General features: G+C 37.1%; 2 protein-coding genes and 1 pseudogene across 2 annotated transcripts; all 3 read left to right on the top strand.

Annotated features, from left to right (window-relative positions):
• The first annotated feature begins 387 nt into the window (after nucleotides 1-387).
• On the top strand, nucleotides 388-2,676 carry LOC146934736 (uncharacterized). The gene is made up of 2 exons (XM_085707937.1): nucleotides 388-1,962; nucleotides 2,005-2,676. The coding sequence occupies exons 1-2, from the start codon at nucleotides 388-390 to the stop codon at nucleotides 2,674-2,676; spliced, it is 2,247 nt and encodes a 748-aa protein (XP_085564063.1).
• A 4,363-nt stretch (nucleotides 2,677-7,039) lies between these two features.
• LOC146934735 (uncharacterized) lies at nucleotides 7,040-9,481 on the top strand (annotated as a pseudogene).
• A 531-nt stretch (nucleotides 9,482-10,012) lies between these two features.
• On the top strand, nucleotides 10,013-12,299 carry LOC146934734 (uncharacterized). Its single transcript, XM_085707936.1, has 3 exons — nucleotides 10,013-10,822; nucleotides 10,908-11,585; nucleotides 11,628-12,299. The coding sequence occupies exons 1-3, from the start codon at nucleotides 10,013-10,015 to the stop codon at nucleotides 12,297-12,299; spliced, it is 2,160 nt and encodes a 719-aa protein (XP_085564062.1).
• The last annotated feature ends 12,991 nt before the right edge of the window (nucleotides 12,300-25,290 follow it).

The raw sequence follows: 25,290 nt of genomic DNA, 5'->3' as shown, positions 1-25,290 counted from the left end.
TTCAAAACCTGAAATCTGGGTCAGAAATCTCATGCGTGAGATTTTGCGTTGATTTTCTCCAGAAATATTTCTATAATCTTAAGCATTTAATGCTTGGTTATAAGAAGTTACATTTAAGGTTTAACCACCATGTAAAACCTTAACTATCAAATCAACCAATCCCCTTTCACTTTTCAAAACGGCTACTTTCTTCTCTCTCTCCTGTCCGTTCCAAATTTTCCTCCTTCCCAATGTAACTGCTACTTTCTCTTTCCTTCTTTCTTTTCACTCTGCACGTTTGGTCTATATAATCAGTAACAACTCTGATTATTTCACATCTACTTCAAATCCAAACTTCTTTCTCCTCAAAAATTCAAATCACTCTGTTCTTCATTTTTTCGAAGAAACATGGCCAGAACCAAAACCACTTCAAAGTTCTCTGATGATGAAACAAGTCAAGTGGAACGTTCTCAATCACCACCACCAAATGCCGCTGCTGGTCAATCCTCTGATCAACAACCTTTAAATGAAAACCCTGTTCACACAATCCTTCCTGACGTCATTTACCCTGCTTTTGACGCTCCAAAATCTTCCCAATCAAAATCCTCTAAGAAACCCATCACCAAACCTAGACCCATTCCTACCAGACGATCAACTAGGATGAAGAAATCCTCAAAGGAACCAAAGGTCTCTCATGTGAATCTAGTCTCCGATGAAGAGAAGAAGACAGATTCAAGTGATGATAAAAAGGTAGAAGATTCTGAAGAGGAAATTGAAGAAGATCCTGAAGAAGAAACGGAAATCCCTGAAGAGGAAGATGAAGAGAAAGTAGAAGAGGACTCTGAACAAACTCTCATTGAAATGGTTAAGGCTGCAAGAAAAACCTATAAGAAGGAAAAGAAAGTTGCTTCTCCTTCAGAGGAAAAACCTTCATCTCAGCATGATGGTGAAAATGCTGCAAAAGTAGATGAAGAAGATGTAGAGGCTGATGAAGATGAAGCTTCTTCTAAAAAGCATGGCAAAGGAAAGGATTTTGCCAAGGTTGCTGCACTTATAAGGGCTCAAAGAGCAGAGAAGATTGCTCTCAGACCAATGAGCAGAACAAAATACTTTGAGTTTGGGAGTTTGGAAACAAAGGGGTGGAATCTGAAGGAGTTCACTGATCCACAAGGATGGACAAACTTTGTATCTTTGCAAGAACACACATATGAAGATCTGGTTAGAGAGTTCTACACCAACTTGACTGTGAAGCAGAAGAAGAATGAAAATGAGAACTTTCTCATCTCATCTGTCAAGGGTATTCAGATCACTGTAACTCAAGACTTTCTCTCTGAAGCCTTGAAAATCCCAAATGAAGGTAATAAGCTGTTTTCTTGTTCATGGTACAATGATGTTAGAGTTAACCGTAATCAACTCATAGTCAAGTACACCAAAGAAAATCACACCTTTAACTCCACAAATCTAGAGGATGTCCCAAAAATCCTTCACAACATGGTTAGACATACCCTAGTACCCAAATGTGGATCTTTTGATGTTGTCTCTGATATGGACCTATGCATCATCTACCACCTCATGAACAAAACCAAGCTGAACCTTTGCTTCATCATCATTCAACATATGATTGATTCCTGTTTGGCCTACAAACAAACAGTTGCTGGGTTACCCTATGGAATGCACCTAACCCCCATCTTTCAGAAAGCAAAAGTACCTCTTGAGGGAGAAAAACGTAAGTTTGACTTCATGAAGTTCACATCAAAGACTTTAGGTCAACTTCGCATCACCACCTCTAACATGCCATCCTTCACAACTTCTGGAACTTCTGGGTCTGCTAAGAGGACTTCTAATAAGAATGTTCAGAAAACCAGAAAGAAGAGAAAGGTAGAGGAAATCAGAGATGAATCTCCTAAGAATGAAGAAACCAGACCTTCCTCTCCACCAGAATTGGAAATGTTCTCTGAAGTCTCCAAGCTTGCAAGGGAGACTGTTTAAGAAGGAAGCTCTCAGTTCAAAACTTTGCTTGAAGAGTCACTAACTGAAGATGATGCTCAGAAGGATAATGATGCATCTCTTCAAAGGGAAGCTGAGAATGTTAAGCAAGCTATTGAGGCTTATAATGGTATACCTCAAACTGCTGATGGAAACTCTATTGATCTAGATCAAAGAGTTGAAGAAAATACTGAGAAGGAAACTCAGAATGTAGATGAAGATACTCAGGAAGTGGCTGAGATATTAGCTTCAAACATGTCAATTGAGGGAGATGCTCAAGTTGCACAAATGGAGTTCTCAACTGGGTTTGACCTTAACATTGAAGATGTCAATACTGACTTCAACAATGAAGTATTTCAAGATGGTAAGGAATCAACTGTGGCTCAGGAAGTTGTAATTCCTGAAGCTCAGAATGTTGAAGTCTCTGCAGCTCAGAATGTTGAAGTTTCTGCAGCTCAGAAGGTTGAAGTTTCTGCTGCTGAACCTGGAGTTCAGAATGTGCAAGTTGCTGAACCCATTCAAGTTGATGAAAATTGTCCCTTTGTGGAAATTGCTCCAACTGCTGAAGAAACACAAACAGTTGATCAGAATGCTCAAGGTGCTGAGCTGAATCAACTCTTTGCTGATCAACACATTGATCAAAATGCTTCAAATGAGCCTGCTATGTCAGCAGATCCAATGCCTTTGGCCTCTGGATCTTTACCATCTTAAGAAGTTCAACGTATGGCTCAGACAGCTCAGAATGTTAACCTCTCTTCTTCAACTATGGGGTCTGTTGCTGGTGCAAGCAACTTCTTGGTCTCTGATCTTCCCATTCCAAACACCATCCCCTCATACACTCCACCACCACCACCAATGAAAACCACCACTACAAGCAAGCTTCCTAACATAGCTGCTCTTTTTGAATCCCTCAATACCTTTGTGACTGCCAACAAAGAGAAAGCTGAAGCTTCTGGTGCTGCTCCACCTGCTCCTCCCTCTAAACCTTCAAGGGCTGAGAAACTAGCCTCTAGGGCACTCAGAGTCTCTACCAAGACTCACAAAATTGTCTGTGCTTTGGCTGATTGGACTGTCAAAGTCCATGCTCCTGGTTTGGCCATTCCTGGACCAACCTTTGTTGACCAATCCATCTTTGATGAAGAACCATCCTCTGATTCTGGGGATTCTACTCCCTGAATCTGTCTGTGTTATCCTCCCTATCCTTTTTGCAGATGACTAAAGGGGGAGAAGCTTTAGGATTTAAGGTCTTAAGTTTTTCTTAGTTTTAGGCCCTAAGTAGGTCTAGTGATCAATAGTTATTGAAGTTTTTTTTAACTTCATTTTTTGCTTGATCACATGCTATGAATTTCTTTTTTGTTTTGAACCATATATATCATGTAATGTACTTCATGCTTTATATCAATGAATGAATATTGATTTTGGTTCAATCCTGCATATGTTTATTTTATGCAATATATTATGAAATTGAGGGGGAGCTTTTTAAAGTTCTTAAAAACTCTGCATAATGGATTATAAAAATGAGGGGGAGCATTAAAATAAATTTTCAAGCTCTGTTATTCTTCATATATATAATCAAAATCCTTAATCCTAAATCATAGGTTTATCATCTTCAAAAAGGGGGAGATTGTTGAGGCAAAATCCCTAATTAATTTTAAAGATAATAAACCAATATGATTAAAGAATTAATGGACTTTGATTATTTCCTTGGTATTTAACTTGTGCTCTTGAGTGTTTTACTAAGACAGGAACAAGGCTTAAATCATACCAAGAATCAAGTAATCAAAGGACATTTGATTTCAAGATCTAACACTGAGATCAGAAAGTTAGATCAGAATGTTGCTCAGAAATCAGAATGTTCGCACAAGAGATCAGAAGGTTGCTTCTATACAAGCCCAGAATCTCAAGAACATAGATCAAGGTCATGCAAGGCACATGTGACATAAATAAATGTCAAGAGAAGTACTTCTGCATGGATCAAGCAATAAAGGCATCTATGATGATTAAAAGATTAATGGACTTTGATAGTTCTTGGTATTTGTGCATTCTTGAGTGATTAACCAAGACACAAACAAAGTTTAAATCATACCAAGATACAAGAAATCAAAGTACATTTGAATTCATGAACTAACTCTGAAGTTCAGAAAGTTAGTTCAGAATGTTGATCAGAAAGTTGATCAGAACGTTCTGATGATAGTCCAGAAGGTTGTTCATAAGCAAACCCAAATTCATCAAGAACGTGAAGAACATGCAAGCACGCTTGACATGAATTAGAGGTCCAGAAAGGTACATCTGCATGGATCTATCAACAATAAAGGCATGAACAAAGATTTATGTCAAAAGGATCTTTAATGTTCATCCAAGACTATGAACATTAAAGTACTAGGATTATTCCAATGAGAATATCATCCTAGATGTTGCATTCACTGCACTTCAGTCGTGTCTCTACTATTAGGATTGATTACATCAAACTTAGTCTTACAAATCATCCTTAAGTGAGCACAAATGAAACATTCTGATGATCAGAATGTTCACTCCTGCACATGCTTCCAGCCATGAACAGTGTAGTTGGTAGAAAGAAGAAAAAGGTAGCAAAAGGAGATCTTGCATCAGAGATAACTTGTACTCTGAACTGAATCAAGCAGATTTCCTGGAAGCATGGGCCTGAAGCTGCAGACCACTATCCTCTCTTTCCTGCACAAAGTCCAAGACAGATTTGGTTCACTTTATCCTACTTTTCCAGCAACTTTTGAAGCATATGGAGAAGCTACTTTTTGGAGGATAAAACTCAAACAAATCTCACATCACGTGCTGGGCAAGCCCAGAAATTCATCCAACATTCATCCATGATGAACCCAGATGAAGAACATCATGAATTTCCAACATTCTGATGAAGAACACAGCAACATTCTGATGTTCATCCTGGGAACGCAACAACATTCTGATGGTCAGAATGTTCACCCAGATTTTCAAGTAAAAGCTTGTGGGGCCCAGGACACGTGGCATAACACCATTGGACACCCTACAACGGCTATTTGAGCCCAAAGACTCTATAAATACAGATCTAAGGCTCAGCAAAACTGGCACCTTGCCAAAGCATTCAAATAAACAACTTGAAGATTGTTTAAAAGCTCTTGCAACAGAAATTGATCAATGGCTAAGGCTTTCATTTACTTAGTGCACATCAATACTCTTTGTTATCTCTTGCAAAGATAACTTCTCTTCCCCCTCCTCTGTTTGATTCTCAAACATTCAAACTCCACACAAATTGCAAAGCATACAAGAAAACAACTTGATTTTGTTTGAAGCTTTTGCAAACTGAAATTGATCAATGACTAAGGCTTTCATTACTTAGTGCAAATCAATACTCTCTGTTATCTCCAAGATAACTTCTTCTTCTTTCTTCTTCTGTTTGTTTCTCAAACATTCAAACTCCAAACATCTTGTAAAGTCTCATCTAGCTTTAGGGGTACTAAAGTGTTAGTTTGAGCTGAAGGTGCAAAGTCTAAATGGGTAACTTAGCAAGAAGAAAAGAAAGTCTCATCTAGCTTTAGAGGTGCTAAAGTGTTAGTTTGAGCTGAAGGTGCAAAGTCTAAGTGGGTAACTTAGCAAGAAGAAAAGAAAGTCTCATCTAGCTTTAGAGGTGCTAAAGTGTTAGTTTGAGCAGAAGGTGTAAAAGTCTAAGTGGGTAACTTAGCAACAAGATGCAAGCCTGCTGAGGCTTAGAGAATACAGGATTGTAAGTGTTCAGGTGAACACAGATTGTAAGGTGCAGGATTTGAGAGGTTATCTCAAGCATCATAGTGGAAACTCTCACAAGATTGTGAGGAGTGGACTAACCCACATTGGGTGAACCACTATAAACTTCTGTGTGTTGATTCTCTCTTCCCTATACTCTTTACTTACTGCAAACACAAACACACACAAACACATTTACTTTGTTAAACTGTCTTTGCCTCAGACACCAGAACATTCTGAAGTCTGCTTTAAACTGTTTTTGCACTCAGACATCAGAACGTTCTGAAGTCTGCTATTAACTTAACTATTCCAAGTTTCCACTTGAGAATCATTTTTAAAGTTGCAGGATAATTTTTAAAGGGTCACAATTCAAACCCCCTCTTTCTTGTGACTATTTTATCCACTTCAATTGGCATCAGAGCCTGGTTCTATGGGTTGAGCACTTAACAGTGTATGAGGAAAAGATCCAGAAGGAAGTGATGTCAAAACCTGCAAATCAAAGTGCATGTCACATCTGAATGATCTTTGAAGAAGAAGATGCAAAGATGACAACCAGAGATGATTCTGAAGAAAAAGGAGAAGTCAACACATGAGTAAAGACAAACACAAGAAGTGAAGAGGTAAGAAATTCTAATCCTTATCTTTTATATAAAGTGTTTAAAAATATCTCATATGACTCATGCATTTTATCTTAAAAGTATGAACTTTTAAAATAATAACTTTTCTTGTATAAAGAAAGAAAATGTGACTCATGCATTTTAAAATATTTGAGAAACATAAGATTCTCAATATGCAAAAATTTGTAAGATTTAGAAAAGTCTGAATTTTTGAAACAAAATGATATTTCTAAAAGGGAAGTAAAATTTTGAAAAAGGACATATTCAACTTTATAAAGTCTGTTAAGACCTTTCAAAAAAAAAAAAGGCTGGTTTAGGTTTCATAACCTATCACTAACAAAAGTGAGAAGGTAAATAAAAATGATCATTTTGAAAAAGAATTCAACCATTTCAAAAAGACTTTTTATCCTAAATTAAGATTGGTCTCAAAAGGTTGAGATTGGTAAAACATAATGTTCTTATTACAACAAATCTGATTATCTTAAATCAGAATGTGGTCATAAGAAAGAATCTCTCAAAAAGAGAAACACTAACCTTCAAGGACCCAAAGTAATATGGGTACCAAAAGCTTTGTCAATCTGTGATGCAGGAATATTTGCTTCCAAGATTATATGTGAAGAAAATGTTCAATCACTAGAAGATAAGCAAATGGAATTTGCAACTAGTTTTGATCACAACACAGATGATTTAAAACTCAGACTTCAACACTTATGTGTTTCAAGATGCTGGGAAAAACAGTTCAGACTGTTCAAGAAACATCTGAAATGGAAGATCAGAATGTTCAGGTGTCTGCAGATCAGAATGTTCAAGAAAATGCTCCTGATGCTGAAGCTACTCAATTCAGAAAAAATTGAAAGCTTCAAAGTTCATCCCTCTGTTTTCAAGCAAGAACAAGAAGACTTCTCATATTCTATATGAATTGGATTTCACACTCACATTCAAGCATTTTAAGATGTCTCTGAAAAAGTGAAGTGTATGAGAAAGATTATCAAATCTTTAACATAAAGAATTTGATAACAATGAGGATTTTCCAAAATTGGATCAAGACATCCCTGAAGAAACCTTCCAAGAAGCTGCAAACATTGTTAAGGAAGCTGTTCAGAAAGTTGATGAAGCTCAGAATGTTGAACATCGTCAAAAGGAAGTTGATGTTGCTGAGTATGGAAGTCAGCAAGTTAAAGCAATACCTCAAATATTGAGATTGCAACCAATTAGGTTTGGGAAGCTGATGCAACTACTGAAACATGAATTCAGAAAAGTTGATGCAAGATGGAACTCAGAAAATTGATGAAGTTCCTGCATAACAACTTCAGAAAGTTAATGAAATTGAAAAAGCTTCTGAAAAATATCTCAGAAAGCTAACAAAGCTAGAAGCCTTTATTGGAGAAGAATCCTTTAAATCTTCTACTGCTGAAACAATTTCAAAATCTGAAGTGATGTTACAAACATCATAAGTAAACTCCAGTTTGATAAACAATAAATTGTTCTAGAATCTGATGAGGATGAGCTAGCTGGAAATGAAGCTGGTTTTGATCTGAATATAGAGGAATTCAGCTCAGATCACAATGCAAGTGTCTTTGAGGACTCTCAGATGAAAAATGATGGAACAATTCCTTCAACTCAAGTTCAGAATGTTCAAGGAAACATTCTTCATGAACAAAGCATTTCATCTGTTGATCATATGTCTGAAACATCTGGATATGTTAAAAGACAGTCAGATCAGAAAGTTGGAAAGACTAAGAAGAAGAGAAGGCTACTGATGATTAAACTGCTTCAGAAGGACATCCTTATTGATGCTTGGAGTTCTCCATCCAAATGAGAAAGTATTTCAAAGAAAGAGAAGCATGCTCTCTTCATTGAATCTCAAAGTAAGGAACATCATCATATAAGGTACACATTTATTTGCACTATAATAAATATGATGATTGAATGCATGTTTAATATATGCTTATATCAAATGTTTAAACTTAAATGCAATAATTGTTTCATACTTTGTTCACACTCCTTTCATGATGGTATGATACTCATTTACAACTGCACAAGTCATAATTGATGTTTAAAATCATTACATGATGTCTTATGCTTTAAATGTGTTACATCAATTTGTGAATACTTATCTTTTCACATTTGAAATAAATGATTTTGATACATTTCTGAATTATTAACATGAGTTGCAAACTAAATCATCATTGTTGATAGGGAGATTTATGTTTGATCGTTGATGTTAAATCATGATTGTTCATTAATTTGAAACATAAAAAATGTCTAAATTTGTCAAACTTCAGAATAATCTAAAACAAGAAGATACTCACTTGTTTTTGATATGGTTTATGAAAATACCATTCTTCAGACATAATCCCAAAAGAATCTTATGTTTGAAATTCCCATTAGAAGATTTTTTATATACTTGATCTTCATGTTGATGCTGTGTATGATCTTGTTATAATCTTCAAATATTGCTCTAAGGTTTTCATATTTTGTTCTTAAACTTATATTGGCCTTGCTTTGAGCATAAAAGTTTGTTTAATTATCTTACTTTAATTGCCAAAATTGAAGACAAAGATAAAAGTGCAAACATCAATATGTGTTGGATTTCAAACATGTGCAAAAGAATCTCATTTAACTCCAGTTAAAAGGATTTTCTGAAATCTAGTAGGTACTACTGATCTTGGCCTTTGGTATAGAAAAGGTTCTTGTTTTGATCTTGTAGAATATGCTAATTATGCTGAAGACAAAGTTGAGAAGAAGAGTACAAGTGGCTTCTGTCAAGTCTTGGGACAAGCATTAATTGAATGGTCTTGATACCATTGCATTCTCCACAACTGAAGTTGAGTGTGTATCTGCAGCTAGTTGTTGCTCTCAAATTTTGTGAGTAAGAAATCAGTTGGAAAATTACACACTAAGGTACACAAGTACTCCTATTTTTTTGTGATAATAAAAGTGCAATTAATCCTTTTAAGAATCCTATTTAGCATTCTAGGTCTTAACATATTGAAATAAAGCATCATTTCATTAGAGACCATGATCAGGAAAAGAATATTGCATTAAGCTTTGTTGATACTGAAAATCAACTAGCTGACTTTTTCACAAAATCCCTTGTTGAGGATAGATTCAGTTTTCTTAAAGAAAAATTGTTAATCATGAAAAATCCCAATAAAGATTGATTACAGATCACTAAGGGCCTTAGACTAAACCCCTTGATGTCATCTGATGCAAATCAGATAGATCTATCTCAATCTGGACATTCATCAGAATGTTCCTGAGTTCAGAATGTTCATCAGGTCAGAATGTTCATGAATATCAGAATGTTCAAAACCTGAAATCTGGGTCAGAAATCTCATGCGTGAGATTTTGCGTTGATTTTCTCCAGAAATATTTCTATAATCTTAAGCATTTAATGCTTGGTTATAAGAAGTTACATTTAAGGTTTAACCACCATGTAAAACCTTAACTATCAAATCAACCAATCCCCTTTCACTTTTCAAAACGGCTACTTTCTTCTCTCTCTCCTGTCCGTTCCAAATTTTCCTCCTTCCCAATGTAACTGCTACTTTCTCTTTCCTTCTTTCTTTTCACTCTGCACGTTTGGTCTATATAATCAGTAACAACTCTGATTATTTCACATCTACTTCAAATCCAAACTTCTTTCTCCTCAAAAATTCAAATCACTCTGTTCTTCATTTTTTCGAAGAAACATGGCCAGAACCAAAACCACTTCAAAGTTCTCTGATGATGAAACAAGTCAAGTGGAACGTTCTCAATCACCACCACCAAATGCCGCTGCTGGTCAATCCTCTGATCAACAACCTTTAAATGAAAACCCTGTTCACACAATCCTTCCTGACGTCATTTACCCTGCTTTTGACGCTCCAAAATCTTCCCAATCAAAATCCTCTAAGAAACCCATCACCAAACCTAGACCCATTCCTACCAGACGATCAACTAGGATGAAGAAATCCTCAAAGGAACCAAAGGTCTCTCATGTGAATCTAGTCTCCGATGAAGAGAAGAAGACAGATTCAAGTGATGATAAAAAGGTAGAAGATTCTGAAGAGGAAATTGAAGAAGATCCTGAAGAAGAAACGGAAATCCCTGAAGAGGAAGATGAAGAGAAAGTAGAAGAGGACTCTGAACAAACTCTCATTGAAATGGTTAAGGCTGCAAGAAAAACCTATAAGAAGGAAAAGAAAGTTGCTTCTCCTTCAGAGGAAAAACCTTCATCTCAGCATGATGGTGAAAATGCTGCAAAAGTAGATGAAGAAGATGTAGAGGCTGATGAAGATGAAGCTTCTTCTAAAAAGCATGGCAAAGGAAAGGATTTTGCCAAGGTTGCTGCACTTATAAGGGCTCAAAGAGCAGAGAAGATTGCTCTCAGACCAATGAGCAGAACAAAATACTTTGAGTTTGGGAGTTTGGAAACAAAGGGGTGGAATCTGAAGGAGTTCACTGATCCACAAGGATGGACAAACTTTGTATCTTTGCAAGAACACACATATGAAGATCTGGTTAGAGTTCTACACCAACTTGACTGTGAAGCAGAAGAAGAATGAAAATGAGAACTTTCTCATCTCATCTGTCAAGGGTATTCAGATCACTGTAACTCAAGACTTTCTCTCTGAAGCCTTGAAAATCCCAAATGAAGGTAATAAGCTGTTTTCTTGTTCATGGTACAATGATGTTAGAGTTAACCGTAATCAACTCATAGTCAAGTACACCAAAGAAAATCACACCTTTAACTCCACAAATCTAGAGGATGTCCCAAAAATCCTTCACAACATGGTTAGACATACCCTAGTACCCAAATGTGGATCTTTTGATGTTGTCTCTGATATGGACCTATGCATCATCTACCACCTCATGAACAAAACCAAGCTGAACCTTTGCTTCATCATCATTCAACATATGATTGATTCCTGTTTGGCCTACAAACAAACAGTTGCTGGGTTACCCTATGGAATGCACCTAACCCCCATCTTTCAGAAAGCAAAAGTACCTCTTGAGGGAGAAAAACGTAAGTTTGACTTCATGAAGTTCACATCAAAGACTTTAGGTCAACTTCGCATCACCACCTCTAACATGCCATCCTTCACAACTTCTGGAACTTCTGGGTCTGCTAAGAGGACTTCTAATAAGAATGTTCAGAAAACCAGAAAGAAGAGAAAGGTAGAGGAAATCAGAGATGAATCTCCTAAGAATGAAGAAACCAGACCTTCCTCTCCACCAGAATTGGAAATGTTCTCTGAAGTCTCCAAGCTTGCAAGGGAGACTGTTTAAGAAGGAAGCTCTCAGTTCAAAACTTTGCTTGAAGAGTCACTAACTGAAGATGATGCTCAGAAGGATAATGATGCATCTCTTCAAAGGGAAGCTGAGAATGTTAAGCAAGCTATTGAGGCTTATAATGGTATACCTCAAACTGCTGATGGAAACTCTATTGATCTAGATCAAAGAGTTGAAGAAAATACTGAGAAGGAAACTCAGAATGTAGATGAAGATACTCAGGAAGTGGCTGAGATATTAGCTTCAAACATGTCAATTGAGGGAGATGCTCAAGTTGCACAAATGGAGTTCTCAACTGGGTTTGACCTTAACATTGAAGATGTCAATACTGACTTCAACAATGAAGTATTTCAAGATGGTAAGGAATCAACTGTGGCTCAGGAAGTTGTAATTCCTGAAGCTCAGAATGTTGAAGTCTCTGCAGCTCAGAATGTTGAAGTTTCTGCAGCTCAGAAGGTTGAAGTTTCTGCTGCTGAACCTGGAGTTCAGAATGTGCAAGTTGCTGAACCCATTCAAGTTGATGAAAATTGTCCCTTTGTGGAAATTGCTCCAACTGCTGAAGAAACACAAACAGTTGATCAGAATGCTCAAGGTGCTGAGCTGAATCAACTCTTTGCTGATCAACACATTGATCAAAATGCTTCAAATGAGCCTGCTATGTCAGCAGATCCAATGCCTTTGGCCTCTGGATCTTTACCATCTTAAGAAGTTCAACGTATGGCTCAGACAGCTCAGAATGTTAACCTCTCTTCTTCAACTATGGGGTCTGTTGCTGGTGCAAGCAACTTCTTGGTCTCTGATCTTCCCATTCCAAACACCATCCCCTCATACACTCCACCACCACCACCAATGAAAACCACCACTACAAGCAAGCTTCCTAACATAGCTGCTCTTTTTGAATCCCTCAATACCTTTGTGACTGCCAACAAAGAGAAAGCTGAAGCTTCTGGTGCTGCTCCACCTGCTCCTCCCTCTAAACCTTCAAGGGCTGAGAAACTAGCCTCTAGGGCACTCAGAGTCTCTACCAAGACTCACAAAATTGTCTGTGCTTTGGCTGATTGGTCTGTCAAAGTCCATGCTCCTGGTTTGGCCATTCCTGGACCAACCTTTGTTGACCAATCCATCTTTGATGAAGAACCATCCTCTGATTCTGGGGATTCTACTCCCTGAATCTGTCTGTGTTATCCTCCCTATCCTTTTTGCAGATGACTAAAGGGGGAGAAGCTTTAGGATTTAAGGTCTTAAGTTTTTCTTAGTTTTAGGCCCTAAGTAGGTCTAGTGATCAATAGTTATTGAAGTTTTTTTTAACTTCATTTTTTGCTTGATCACATGCTATGAATTTCTTTTTTGTTTTGAACCATATATATCATGTAATGTACTTCATGCTTTATATCAATGAATGAATATTGATTTTGGTTCAATCCTGCATATGTTTATTTTATGCAATATATTATGAAATTGAGGGGGAGCTTTTTAAAGTTCTTAAAAACTCTGCATAATGGATTATAAAAATGAGGGGGAGCATTAAAATAAATTTTCAAGCTCTGTTATTCTTCATATATATAATCAAAATCCTTAATCCTAAATCATAGGTTTATCATCTTCAAAAAGGGGGAGATTGTTGAGGCAAAATCCCTAATTAATTTTAAAGATAATAAACCAATATGATTAAAGAATTAATGGACTTTGATTATTTCCTTGGTATTTAACTTGTGCTCTTGAGTGTTTTACTAAGACAGGAACAAGGCTTAAATCATACCAAGAATCAAGTAATCAAAGGACATTTGATTTCAAGATCTAACACTGAGATCAGAAAGTTAGATCAGAATGTTGCTCAGAAATCAGAATGTTCGCACAAGAGATCAGAAGGTTGCTTCTATACAAGCCCAGAATCTCAAGAACATAGATCAAGGTCATGCAAGGCACATGTGACATAAATAAATGTCAAGAGAAGTACTTCTGCATGGATCAAGCAATAAAGGCATCTATGATGATTAAAAGATTAATGGACTTTGATAGTTCTTGGTATTTGTGCATTCTTGAGTGATTAACCAAGACACAAACAAAGTTTAAATCATACCAAGATACAAGAAATCAAAGTACATTTGAATTCATGAACTAACTCTGAAGTTCAGAAAGTTAGTTCAGAATGTTGATCAGAAAGTTGATCAGAACGTTCTGATGATAGTCCAGAAGGTTGTTCATAAGCAAACCCAAATTCATCAAGAACGTGAAGAACATGCAAGCACACTTGACATGAATTAGAGGTCCAGAAAGGTACATCTGCATGGATCTATCAACAATAAAGGCATGAACAAAGATTTATGTCAAAAGGATCTTTAATGTTCATCCAAGACTATGAACATTAAAGTACTAGGATTATTCCAATGAGAATATCATCCTAGATGTTGCATTCACTGCACTTCAGTCGTGTCTCTACTATTAGGATTGATTACATCAAACTTAGTCTTACAAATCATCCTTAAGTGAGCACAAATGAAACATTCTGATGATCAGAATGTTCACTCCTGCACATGCTTCCAGCCATGAACAGTGTAGTTGGTAGAAAGAAGAAAAAGGTAGCAAAAGGAGATCTTGCATCAGAGATAACTTGTACTCTGAACTGAATCAAGCAGATTTCCTGGAAGCATGGGCCTGAAGCTGCAGACCACTATCCTCTCTTTCCTGCACAAAGTCCAAGACAGATTTGGTTCACTTTATCCTACTTTTCCAGCAACTTTTGAAGCATATGGAGAAGCTACTTTTTGGAGGATAAAACTCAAACAAATCTCACATCACGTGCTGGGCAAGCCCAGAAATTCATCCAACATTCATCCATGATGAACCCAGATGAAGAACATCATGAATTTCCAACATTCTGATGAAGAACACAGCAACATTCTGATGTTCATCCTGGGAACGCAACAACATTCTGATGGTTAGAATGTTCACCCAGATTTTCAAGTAAAAGCTTGTGGGGCCCAGGACACGTGGCATAACACCATTGGACACCCTACAACGGCTATTTGAGCCCAAAGACTCTATAAATACAGATCTAAGGCTCAGCAAAACTGGCACCTTGCCAAAGCATTCAAATAAACAACTTGAAGATTGTTTAAAAGCTCTTGCAACAGAAATTGATCAATGGCTAAGGCTTTCATTTACTTAGTGCACATCAATACTCTTTGTTATCTCTTGCAAAGATAACTTCTCTTCCCCCTCCTCTGTTTGATTCTCAAACATTCAAACTCCACACAAATTGCAAAGCATACAAGAAAACAACTTGATTTTGTTTGAAGCTTTTGCAAACTGAAATTGATCAATGACTAAGGCTTTCATTACTTAGTGCAAATCAATACTCTCTGTTATCTCCAAGATAACTTTGTCATACCCCAAATTTTGACCACTTTGCTCTGTTTTTACCTATTTTTGTCCGTATTTTAAAACGGCTCAATTTCTCTTCTTTTCGCCTTAACCGGTAAAAATTTCTTCAGTCGTTGTTTAATAATTTAAAGTCTTTTCTCTTGCAAGTATAATTTTGTTCACACTTTATCTAGTTGAAATCGCTTTATTTGTTTTTTTTGACATTTTAAATTTTTACGCGTGTTTTTAAAGTCTTTTATTCATTTCTTCGATAAATAAACCTTTTTAGGTAAATTCCTTTTGTTCGTATGACTAAACTGTTTAAAAAGTTTTGTTCGTGTTTTAAAAACACCGCGAGTCTTAGTCGTCTCAGTCGAAGTTTCGACAGCTTTAAATTTTATTACTCTTTTATCACTTTTATTTTATTTTACAATTCTATTTTAATTTCATTTTTACTATTCATTCTTTTTGCTTTTAATGTCATTTTTATTTTGTTTTTATCAACAATTTGTTTTGTCTTAAGTCCACTTGTTACATTGTTATTGGTCCAAAGAGCATCCAAAGCATTTTCTTTCTCTCCAAGTTTCATTAAGGGCAGTCTTGTCTTTTGTCCATTCATTCCATTTAACCTAGTTGGTCCCTATATATAGACCCCCAATCATTGGTGAAAGGGGGGCTGGCACTGAAAACCTACACAAACATTGTGAATTTGCGGCAGCCACCAAAAAGTGAATCAAACCATCTTTTCTTTTCAAAATTTTCTCAAGAACAATCCTCCATAGAAAATTTCCAGCAACATCTTTTTAACACAAACTTCTCCAACATATTCATCATCAACCCAAACACAAACCCTCAAAATGTAAATTCATTCACAAACAACATTGCTCATGTAATCTTGCACACATAGAGGCAGATTCAAACCACAAATCAAATCACAAATTCCATTTATCATTAACATCAACACAAACACCTTCATAACTATAACCAATCCATACAGCCAATACACTATTGCTCTTTCAAATCGATTCCTTACAAACAATCTCCAACCATTGATTTTTGGAATCATCATACAAGCAGCCTTCAAATCTTCAGTTCCTTAGCACAGAAAAATCATTTTCAGTTCCTCAATCTTCATCATTCACGATCTAAACATCACCAACAGCACAAAATCGATTCACATTACAACAATTCATGTAATTCCTCACAGTTGAAATCGGCCTACACCCAACAAGTAGCCTTCAAATCTTCAAACCAAATATCATCCGATTCATCAACACAAAAATCAAATCGAAAATCATTTTCAAACCAACAACAACTCTCTTTTTTCACTGATCCAACAGATTCAACACTATACTACTCTATCAACAAGGAAACAGAACCAATTCCCGACAGAAGTTGAAGAAAGAAGAGGTAGAAGGAAGCAAGAATCCAGATCGGTTCAAACCTCAGGTGTTAATTTCAGACCGAGCTTGAACAACAATTTTAAACAGTGACGTGTTTGAACCTAGTTCGAAGTTGAAGAAGAACGACGAACCAGACATCCGACGTGTGAGCATCAAAATCGAACTCAGGCAGCAACGGAACGGGATCGAAGCGAAAACGTGAAGAATGCCGAGTTAGTTCGTGAAGGAGAACCAGAACCGATCAGAGAGGTAACTCGTTTTCCCCTGTGTTTTTGATTAATCTTGTAAGTCTACATGTTGTGTGAATTTGTTTTTTTGAAACTGCTGATTTTTTGTGACTTTTAGAAGAAGAAGCTTCGTTAAAATGGAAGAAAATGTTTTAAAAAAATGGTTGACAGAAGCAGAATACGTATATGTTTCTTTGCTGAACCGGTTCGGTTGAACCGAACCAGTTCCTAAACCGGTTCAGCATTCTCCCAAACCTAGCCCATCTGTTTGTTTGCTGCTAAGCCCAACTTGCTTGCTATCTCTGCTGTCTTTACTGGTTTGCTACTGCATACCCCCTTCACTGCTCACTGCACCCCCCATTATGACATCTGCACACTCCTTGTTGTGTGTTGTCTTATTCTTTAATTGCATCGCTCTCATATATTTTCACTCGACATTTTGAGTGTCATACTCTTTTGTTTATAATAAGCTTTATCTGCATCCATTTTAAATCAAGTAAATCTCTTCACTTTGTGTGTTTGTCTTGTTATAGTTTGCTTAATTCCTAGTAATGATAGTAATGGTTTTCGTGCATTTTCTCATTTAAATTTTGATATCATACATTCTTTTTAACGTATAGCATTTTTGTTGAAATTAAATTTGATCTCTATCTCATACACCATAGCTTATGTAAGCTTTTAAACAAAAATCACCCATGCATTTTCTAAACTCATTGTTGCGATTTTGATTCTAAGCCTTTTGAGATACCTTAATCTTCATGACTTTCTATTTTACTTCATGCATCTTAGTTTTTTGATTTGGTTTAAATTTTAAAATCTAACTCATGCATATTCTAAACTCATCTCATGGCTTTCCTCTAAGTGTTTCAAAATATTTTAATCTATGTTTTTTATTATTGCCTTAATATTTAAAAAAGCTCTGTTTCATGCATTTTAAATACTTTTACTCCATAATACCTTGTGTTGATCTTGCTTTAATATTTCAATTCCTACTTCATACTTTGCTTTAATATTTTGTCATCATGCTTTCTTTTGATAATCCATGCAATGCTTTAAGTTTCTTATCATCTTATTATGATTGCTTTATTTTTAGTATAATCTCATGCTTTTTATTATTCTTGCAACTTATTTATCTTAGTGTGTATTTTAGGTGTTGATGTAATTTATTTTTGAGCATTTTTATTTCTTGCTTTAGAATGCCCTAGGATGGTATGTAATAGCTTAATAATTGCACACACCGACACAAAGCACCGACACCATATCACTTTATTTATTGCTTCACTCCCGCTTTATTTTTCGCATCGTTACGTTAGCTTTCCGTTAGTTAGAAAAATCATTTTCATCTCAAAAATCAAACAAACAAAAGTCAAATCCTTTTCTTAATAAACCTTGGATCCAAATCCAAGAGTTTTTTCCTTTATTTTCTTAATCAAATTTTCAATGAAGCTTTAATTAAACTTAGACTAAATTTCGCAAATAAAATGAAACAACCTCACTTCTATTTTATTCTTCTATACCTTGAGGTCTCGCAACCCTTCTCAAAATCATTTTCAAAATCAAATTAAAATCAACCAAACCAACAAAAAAAAACATCTTTTAAGAGAGAACTACGACGGTTTTGATCCCTTTTAAAGGGTACGTAGGCAGAGGCTTTATTCCTTTCAAATCGATCAAATAAAAATAACAAAAAACTCCTACTTCTTCCCCCTCCACTCTTTCACTTCAATTTTAAACAACAAATTTTTAAATAAAAATAAAGTTAGAAAGAGGCTCTCACGGAGTACCGTGAACGACGCGGGTGCCTAACACCTTCCCGAATCGTAACCGACCCCCGGATCCAAAAAGGGTTTTTCAATCTCTTTTTCCCTTCCCAAGAATAAAATCGAGCAAGTCCGGTAGATTGAAGGTTCAAGTCCAATCAATGGCTTGACACCCGAAAATCTTGGTCTACAAAAATGGCGACTCTGCTGGGGATCCTACGCGGGTTTAGCCCACCTTTCTTTCTTTATTACTTTTGCTTTATCTTTTGTATATACTTTGTAAATGTTTATACGTGAGGGGTGAGAAAAGAAGTCCTACTCCCGGACTTGAGTGAAACCTAAGATAGGACGGAGTACGATCATAGTGCCATACCAGGAGTAGTCCTGCCTATGTGTGCATGTGATATAACTCCACTCAACGTGGGTTCAAGAGTACATATACGTCACCATGAGTAGTCGTGATTGGCGTTATTATTTTTGAAATCCATCAAGCGTTGAGGACCTTTAGATCACCCTTAACCCATCTTGGCCTTTTATTAGGACGTAGTGCGGAGACTAAACCAGGAGTAGTCCTGACTTTGGTCGTCACGCGATACTACACTCAAACTAGACTTCCTTACGAATTATTGGTCTAGGAGTTAATCCTACGCACCGAGATATTCATGAGGGTAGTTGTAAGTTGGGAACTTGGTAGAACCCTTGTTACAAATGCAATTTGAAACCATAGTCCTTACCAAGTGGCGTTACCCTCAACTCCAACATTGTGAATATAGTCCCCATGTATTCTAGCATTATCATGCATACATGCATTCATCCATAAACCTTTTTCTCATCCATTAAAAAAAAATATATTGAAGGATTTAGCCAAGCTTTTTATAAACATCAAAGGAATGGGCCTTGTAAGAATGAACACCAAGCAATACAAATTCAAAAATCTCAACTAAGCTTTTGCTTTTGTTAAGAACTTCTTCCTTGGGTTCATTCTTACCATTTAAAAAAGGGAACCTATTGCAATATCTTTACAATTTTCAAACGAAACCATGTTCCTTTATGATGTTTACAATTCACTTTGACAAATCCTTCGATAACAAAAATTATTGGTATATTTTTGCATAAGCATTTCATGCATCATGTGCATTCATAGTTTCTAGTCTATGTCTTATACTTTGTCTCTGTCTGCAAAAGGTCAATCCATCACTAAAGTGGTCCGATGTCTTCATCCAAGTTCGGTTTGCATATGAAAACACTCGTACAAACACAAAAGATGGATCAGCTTGAGCAAGAGGTCCATGAGCTTCGTGGAGAGGTAACAACACTTCGGGCTGAGGTAGAGAGGTTAACTAGCCTAGTATCTTCATTGATGGCTGCAAAGGATCCACCGCTTGCTCAGCAAAGGCCTCAGCCATTAAGTCAGCCAATGTGCATGAAACAGTTTCAGAATCAGGCTCCCCAGCCATTTACTACCCAGTATCAAGCTCCTCAGCAGCTTATTCTTCAAAATCAAGCTCGGAAAGCATCGCAGTTTGACCTGATTCCTGTGAAATATGTGGATTTGCTTCCTATATTGCTTAAGAAAAGACTTGTTCAAACCAGGCCACCTCCTCGGGTGCAGAATCCGCTGCCATCTTGGTATCGCCCTGACCTCAAATGTGATTTCCATCAAGGGGCACCAGGCCATGACGCTGAGCAGTGTTACGCTTTGAAGGAAGAAGTTCAGAAGTTGATTGAAAATAACACCGAGTTCTTCGAAGACCCGGATATAAAGGTACTACTTCAGCAACAACATTTGGCTTCTCACTCTGTTCCCGCTGTTAAGCCCATCACCAATACTGTTCAAAGTTCGGGTTATCAACCCCAGTTTCAGCAATATCAACAACCACCTCGACAACAGGCTCCAAGAACTCAGATTGATCCCATTTCTATGAAGTATGCAGATCTGTTCCCAAGGTTGCTTGAAAGGAATTTGATCCACACCAAGGCACCTCTTTCAGTACCGACAATATTACCAGCAGGGTATAGAGCTGATCTATCTTGTGCCTTCCATCAAGGGACACCAGGTCATGATATTGAGCACTGTTTTGCATTGCAGAAGATAGTTCAGAAGTTGATCCGAAAAGACCTCATACCTTTTGAAGAATTTGATTTGGAATCTGCAAGTTAATCCGCTATCGGATCTTGGAATTTGATGTTTAGCTGCAATTGGGTCTTTGCTGATGTTTCTTTCTACTACTCATTGGTTCAATTAATATGCTTGTTTGTTGCTTTATGTTTTTCAAAGAAAACCTTTTGTCCCACCCGAGACGGAAGTGAACTTGTTTAGGGCTTTTTTGCTTTATGTATTTTCATCATTAATTAAAAGGTCGCTGTGATCCCGGCTTTGTTTTTATTTTGTGCTTTTTCTGGAAAGATGGTAATACAAAAAACCAAAAAAATTCTTTTTCTTTAATCATTTCCACATATTTGCATAATCATAATGTTTATATCAATAATCAAATCATGCATTAATAAACCCATTGAACACTTGAACCCTGTACTCTCTCTCGACTTTGAGGTCCCTGTGTCCGAGGCTGAAAAAGGGATGATGAAGAAGTTTCCAATGAGATTTCTCGCCAACTGGGGCATCTTGGCCATCGAAGCTGCAAATATCAAAGAAAGATCGTCCTGAAGAGGACTTTCATACACAAAGACTGGCACAAGATGCTTCCATCTGCCTTCCAGGGATATTGTACTTCAAGTGCACACTTTAGCAGGGGCAACCCCCCCACCATCCCTCAGTATGCAATTTAAAGGCAGTGTCCCACATGGAGGTCAAAGTCCTGTCAATAGAGGTTCCAATGAAAGCTAAGCTTGGTTGAATTCAAAAGTGTTATTCTTGTGTGCCACCGACAGTTATATCAAGTATTCGATAAAGAAGGCTCATCCCCGTGAATGTCAAGAAGGTGGCTTTGTGCTCAAAAATACGTCACCGGATTCCAGGGGCAAAGGAATGCCTAATTACAAAAGCATGGTGACAAACTTGTATGTCCTGTGAATGCCAATGCAGTCAAGAAATACTTGGTTAAAATGAAAAGTTCGATAAGTCGTAAACTTGAAAAAGCGGCTTAGGCAAAAAGAGCGTCTCGATGGATTGAAAACCCGAAAGGGCGGTCCATGCAAAAATTAGAGACATGAAGAAAGAAAATCAAAAATCAGCTCGATAAGTCGCAAACTGAAAAAGCGGCTTAGGCAAAAAAGAGCGTCTCGATGGATTAAAAACCCGAAAGGGCGGTCCATGCAAAAGTTAGAGACAAAAAAAAAGAAAAATGTGTTTATCCTGATAGGTTGAAACCCGCAAGGGTGACCTATGCAAAAGTTAAGGATTATGACAAAGTAACTGCATCTGGTCGGACATGACTCACTTGGGGCATTCCAGTCGTCAAAAGACTTCCGATTTATGGCAAGGCATCTTCATCAAATCAAGTATGATTCATCTGGGGCATCTTAACTGTCAAAGGACTCCCGATATAAAGCATCTACAGGTCAAAGACTCGGAACAGTGGAATTCAAAGTTGTTAGAGAGCATAGCGGTTATTGTGTTCAATGTACCTTTTCCATATAATTACCATTTTCCAAAACTTTTAAAATCTGTGGAGCCACGCCTTTGGCATGCCACCACTCCATTTACATCTAATTTGAGTCTGTGCCCATTTATTTGAAATTCTCAGATATTCTGTTTGCATAATTTTCTTCTATTTTTGATGTGAATACTCAAAGCAAAAATTTAAAACTTTTTTAATTGTCTTTTGAAAAGCATAAACAACAGGTACATCTTCTTTGAACTTATGAGTAGTAGAAACATACATCAACATTCGTCTCAAGGACAGTTAAACTCTGCAAGGTAAACATGACCAAAAGCTGTGAGATGACCTCTGTCAAAAAAAAAAAGAAAAGAGAAAAAAAGAAGAATACAAAAAAAAAAAAAAAAAACTCGCTAAGTTGAAAACCCGAAAGGGCGGCTTAGGCAAAAATGAGCGTCCCGGTGGATTGAAAACCCGAAAGGGCAGTCCAGGCAAAAATTAGGGGCAAACAAAAAAAGAAGTATATTCCCGGTGGATTGAAAACCCGAAAGGGCGGTCCAGGCAAAAATTAGGGATTCACAAAAAAAAACAATACAAAAAAATATACAAAAAAAAAAAAAAAAAGACAGAGGCATCACAATTTCAAGGGGGTTAAATGGAAGAATGCGCTTTGTGTTGGCTTACAAGTGGCGACTTTTGCCAGAATGGTTGATTGATGGGTTTTTATCCCGAGAAATGGCAACTTCTGTCCGTGGTTTGAGAAATGGCGTCATCTGCCAGTGCTTTGATTGATAGTGACTGCTGCATGTGGTTTGATCAATGACATCTTTTGCCTGTGGTTTGATTGATGGGTTTTTATCTCAAGAAAAGGCGACTTCTGTCAGGTTTCTGATTGGCGGGCTTTACCCCAAGGAATGATTACTTCACCATCAACTGAGATGTCATATTGGGTCATATTCCCATCAGCAATTTTGTTTGTTGGGTTGTTATCCCTTCAAGTGGTTTGATAATGGGTTGTTACCCGTGCAGCGGTATGATCAATGTGTCATTCTCTCTTCAAGTGATTTGATTATGGGGCATTCTCCCCTCAGCAGTCTGATTAATGGGTTGTTACCCGTGCAGCGGTATAATCAATGTGTCATTCTCTCTTCAAGTGGTTTGATTATGGGGCATTCTCCCCTCAGCAGTATGATCAATGGGTTGTTATCTCTTCAAGTGGTTTGATTATGGGTTGTTATCCCTTCAAGTGGTTTGATTATGGGGCATTCTCCCCTCAGCAATATGATCAATGGGTTGTTATCCCTTCAAGCGGTTTGATTATGAGGCATTCTCTTTTCAGTAATTGGTTATTGGGCCCTTCCCCCCTTTCAGTAGTTGATTATGGGTTTTGACCCCATCAGTTGGTTTGAATATGAGCTTTACCCCATCAGCTTGGTTTGAATTTGGGTTTTTACCCCATCAATGGTTAAGAATGCGGGCTTTACCCCATCAGTGGTTTGAAGGGCTTTACCCCGTCAGTGGTTTGAAGGGCTTTACCCCGTCAGTGTTTGGTTCATCCCCAGTGATGTTATCCCCAATGAAGGGTGTCAGATGCTTGCAACATGATGTCGGGCCACTTTCTTCGGACCTGCCCAATATGGTCTCAACAGTCTCACCATTATACTGTCAAATAAGTCTCATATGCATTCATTCATCCATGCATACATAGCACGCATACAAATATCATTCATGCATAGTTGCATTATTTTCCTGCGTCTTACTCCAATACACAAGATGTCAATCTCAAAGTGTCTAATCCATAAATGTCACCAATCAGTATGTGTTCAAGTGGCAGGTCCCATCAAGTAATCACTTTATCGATACCAATCAGTATATTCATCTTTACCACGACAGTTGGTAATAAACAAGCTTTATCTTCCGTTCTTTCGTCTTTACCACGGCAGTTGGTAATAGACAAGCTTTATCTTCCGTTCTTTCGTCGTTACCACGAGCAGTTGGTAATATACAAGCTTTATCTTCTGTATTTTCGTCGTTACCACGGGCAGTTGGTAATAGACAAGCTTTATCTTCTGTATTTTCGTCGTTACCACGGGCAGTTGGTAATAGACAAGCTTTAAGCAGTATTTTCGTCTTTACCACGGGCAGTTGGTAATAGACAAGCTTTAACCAGTATTTTCGTCTTTACCACGGCAGTTGGTAGTAGACAAGCTTTATCTTCCGCATTTTCAACATTTACCACGGGCTGTTGGTAATTGATAAGCTTTACTTTCCACCTCAAGCTTTACTTTTGTCTCAAGCTTTATGTTCAGTCTCAAGCTTTATCTTCCGTCTGAGCTTTATCTTCAGTCCAAGCTTTATCTTCCGCATTGTCATCGTTTACCACGGGCTGTTGGTAATTGATAAGCTTTACTTTCCATCTCAAGCTTTACTCTCCGTCAAAAGCTTTATTTGCTGTCTGAGCTTTATCTTCCAAGCTTTACCGTCTGTTCAAGCTTTATATTCCGACAAGCTTCATCATCTGTATTTTCGTCGTTACCGCGTCAGTTGGTAATAGACAAGCTTTATCTTCTGTATCTCCGTCTTTACCACGGGCTGTTGGTAATAGACAAGCTTTACTTCCCGTCTCAAGCTTTATTTTCCGTCTTAAGCTTTATTGCCCGTTCCAAGCTTTATCTTCTGTATTTTCGTCTTTACCACAACAGTTGGTAAAATTCACACTTTATCTTCCGTATGTTCGTCTTTATCACGGCAGTTGGTAATAGGCAGGCTTTATCTCCCCAGTGATACCTATCAGTTTGTTCCCCAGTCAGTTTATTTCTGTCGTCTTTGCATTCATACTCGCATCGCATGCATTCATATTATTGTATTCATCTCATTCTCAGCTTTTCAATTGGTCAAAATTCGGTGTACTTAGTATTTAAGTCTCTTCGACCCATCGATTTAAAAGTTTTCTTTCAAATCTTCGTGACGAAGAAACTTAAATAGGGGCATCTGTCATACCCCAAATTTTGACCACTTTGCTCTGTTTTTACCTATTTTTGTCCGTATTTTAAAACGGCTCAATTTCTCTTCTTTTCGCCTTAACCGGTAAAAATTTCTTCAGTCGTTGTTTAATAATTTAAAGTCTTTTCTCTTGCAAGTACACACTTTATCTAGTTGAAATCGCTTTATTTGTTTTTTTTGACATTTTAAATTTTTACGCGTGTTTTTAAAGTCTTTTATTCATTTCTTCGATAAATAAACCTTTTTAGGTAAATTCCTTTTGTTCGTATGACTAAACTGTTTAAAAAGTTTTGTTCGTGTTTTAAAAACACCGCGAGTCTTAGTCGTCTCAGTCGAAGTTTCGACAGCTTTAAATTTTATTACTCTTTTATCACTTTTATTTT

This window comes from Medicago sativa, chromosome 4, assembly GCF_051527215.1.
Source record: "Medicago sativa cultivar Bolivia chromosome 4, Bolivia_mono, whole genome shotgun sequence".
Classification (NCBI taxonomy): domain Eukaryota; kingdom Viridiplantae; phylum Streptophyta; class Magnoliopsida; order Fabales; family Fabaceae; genus Medicago; species Medicago sativa.
This window is presented reverse-complemented; position numbering and strand designations above follow the sequence as displayed.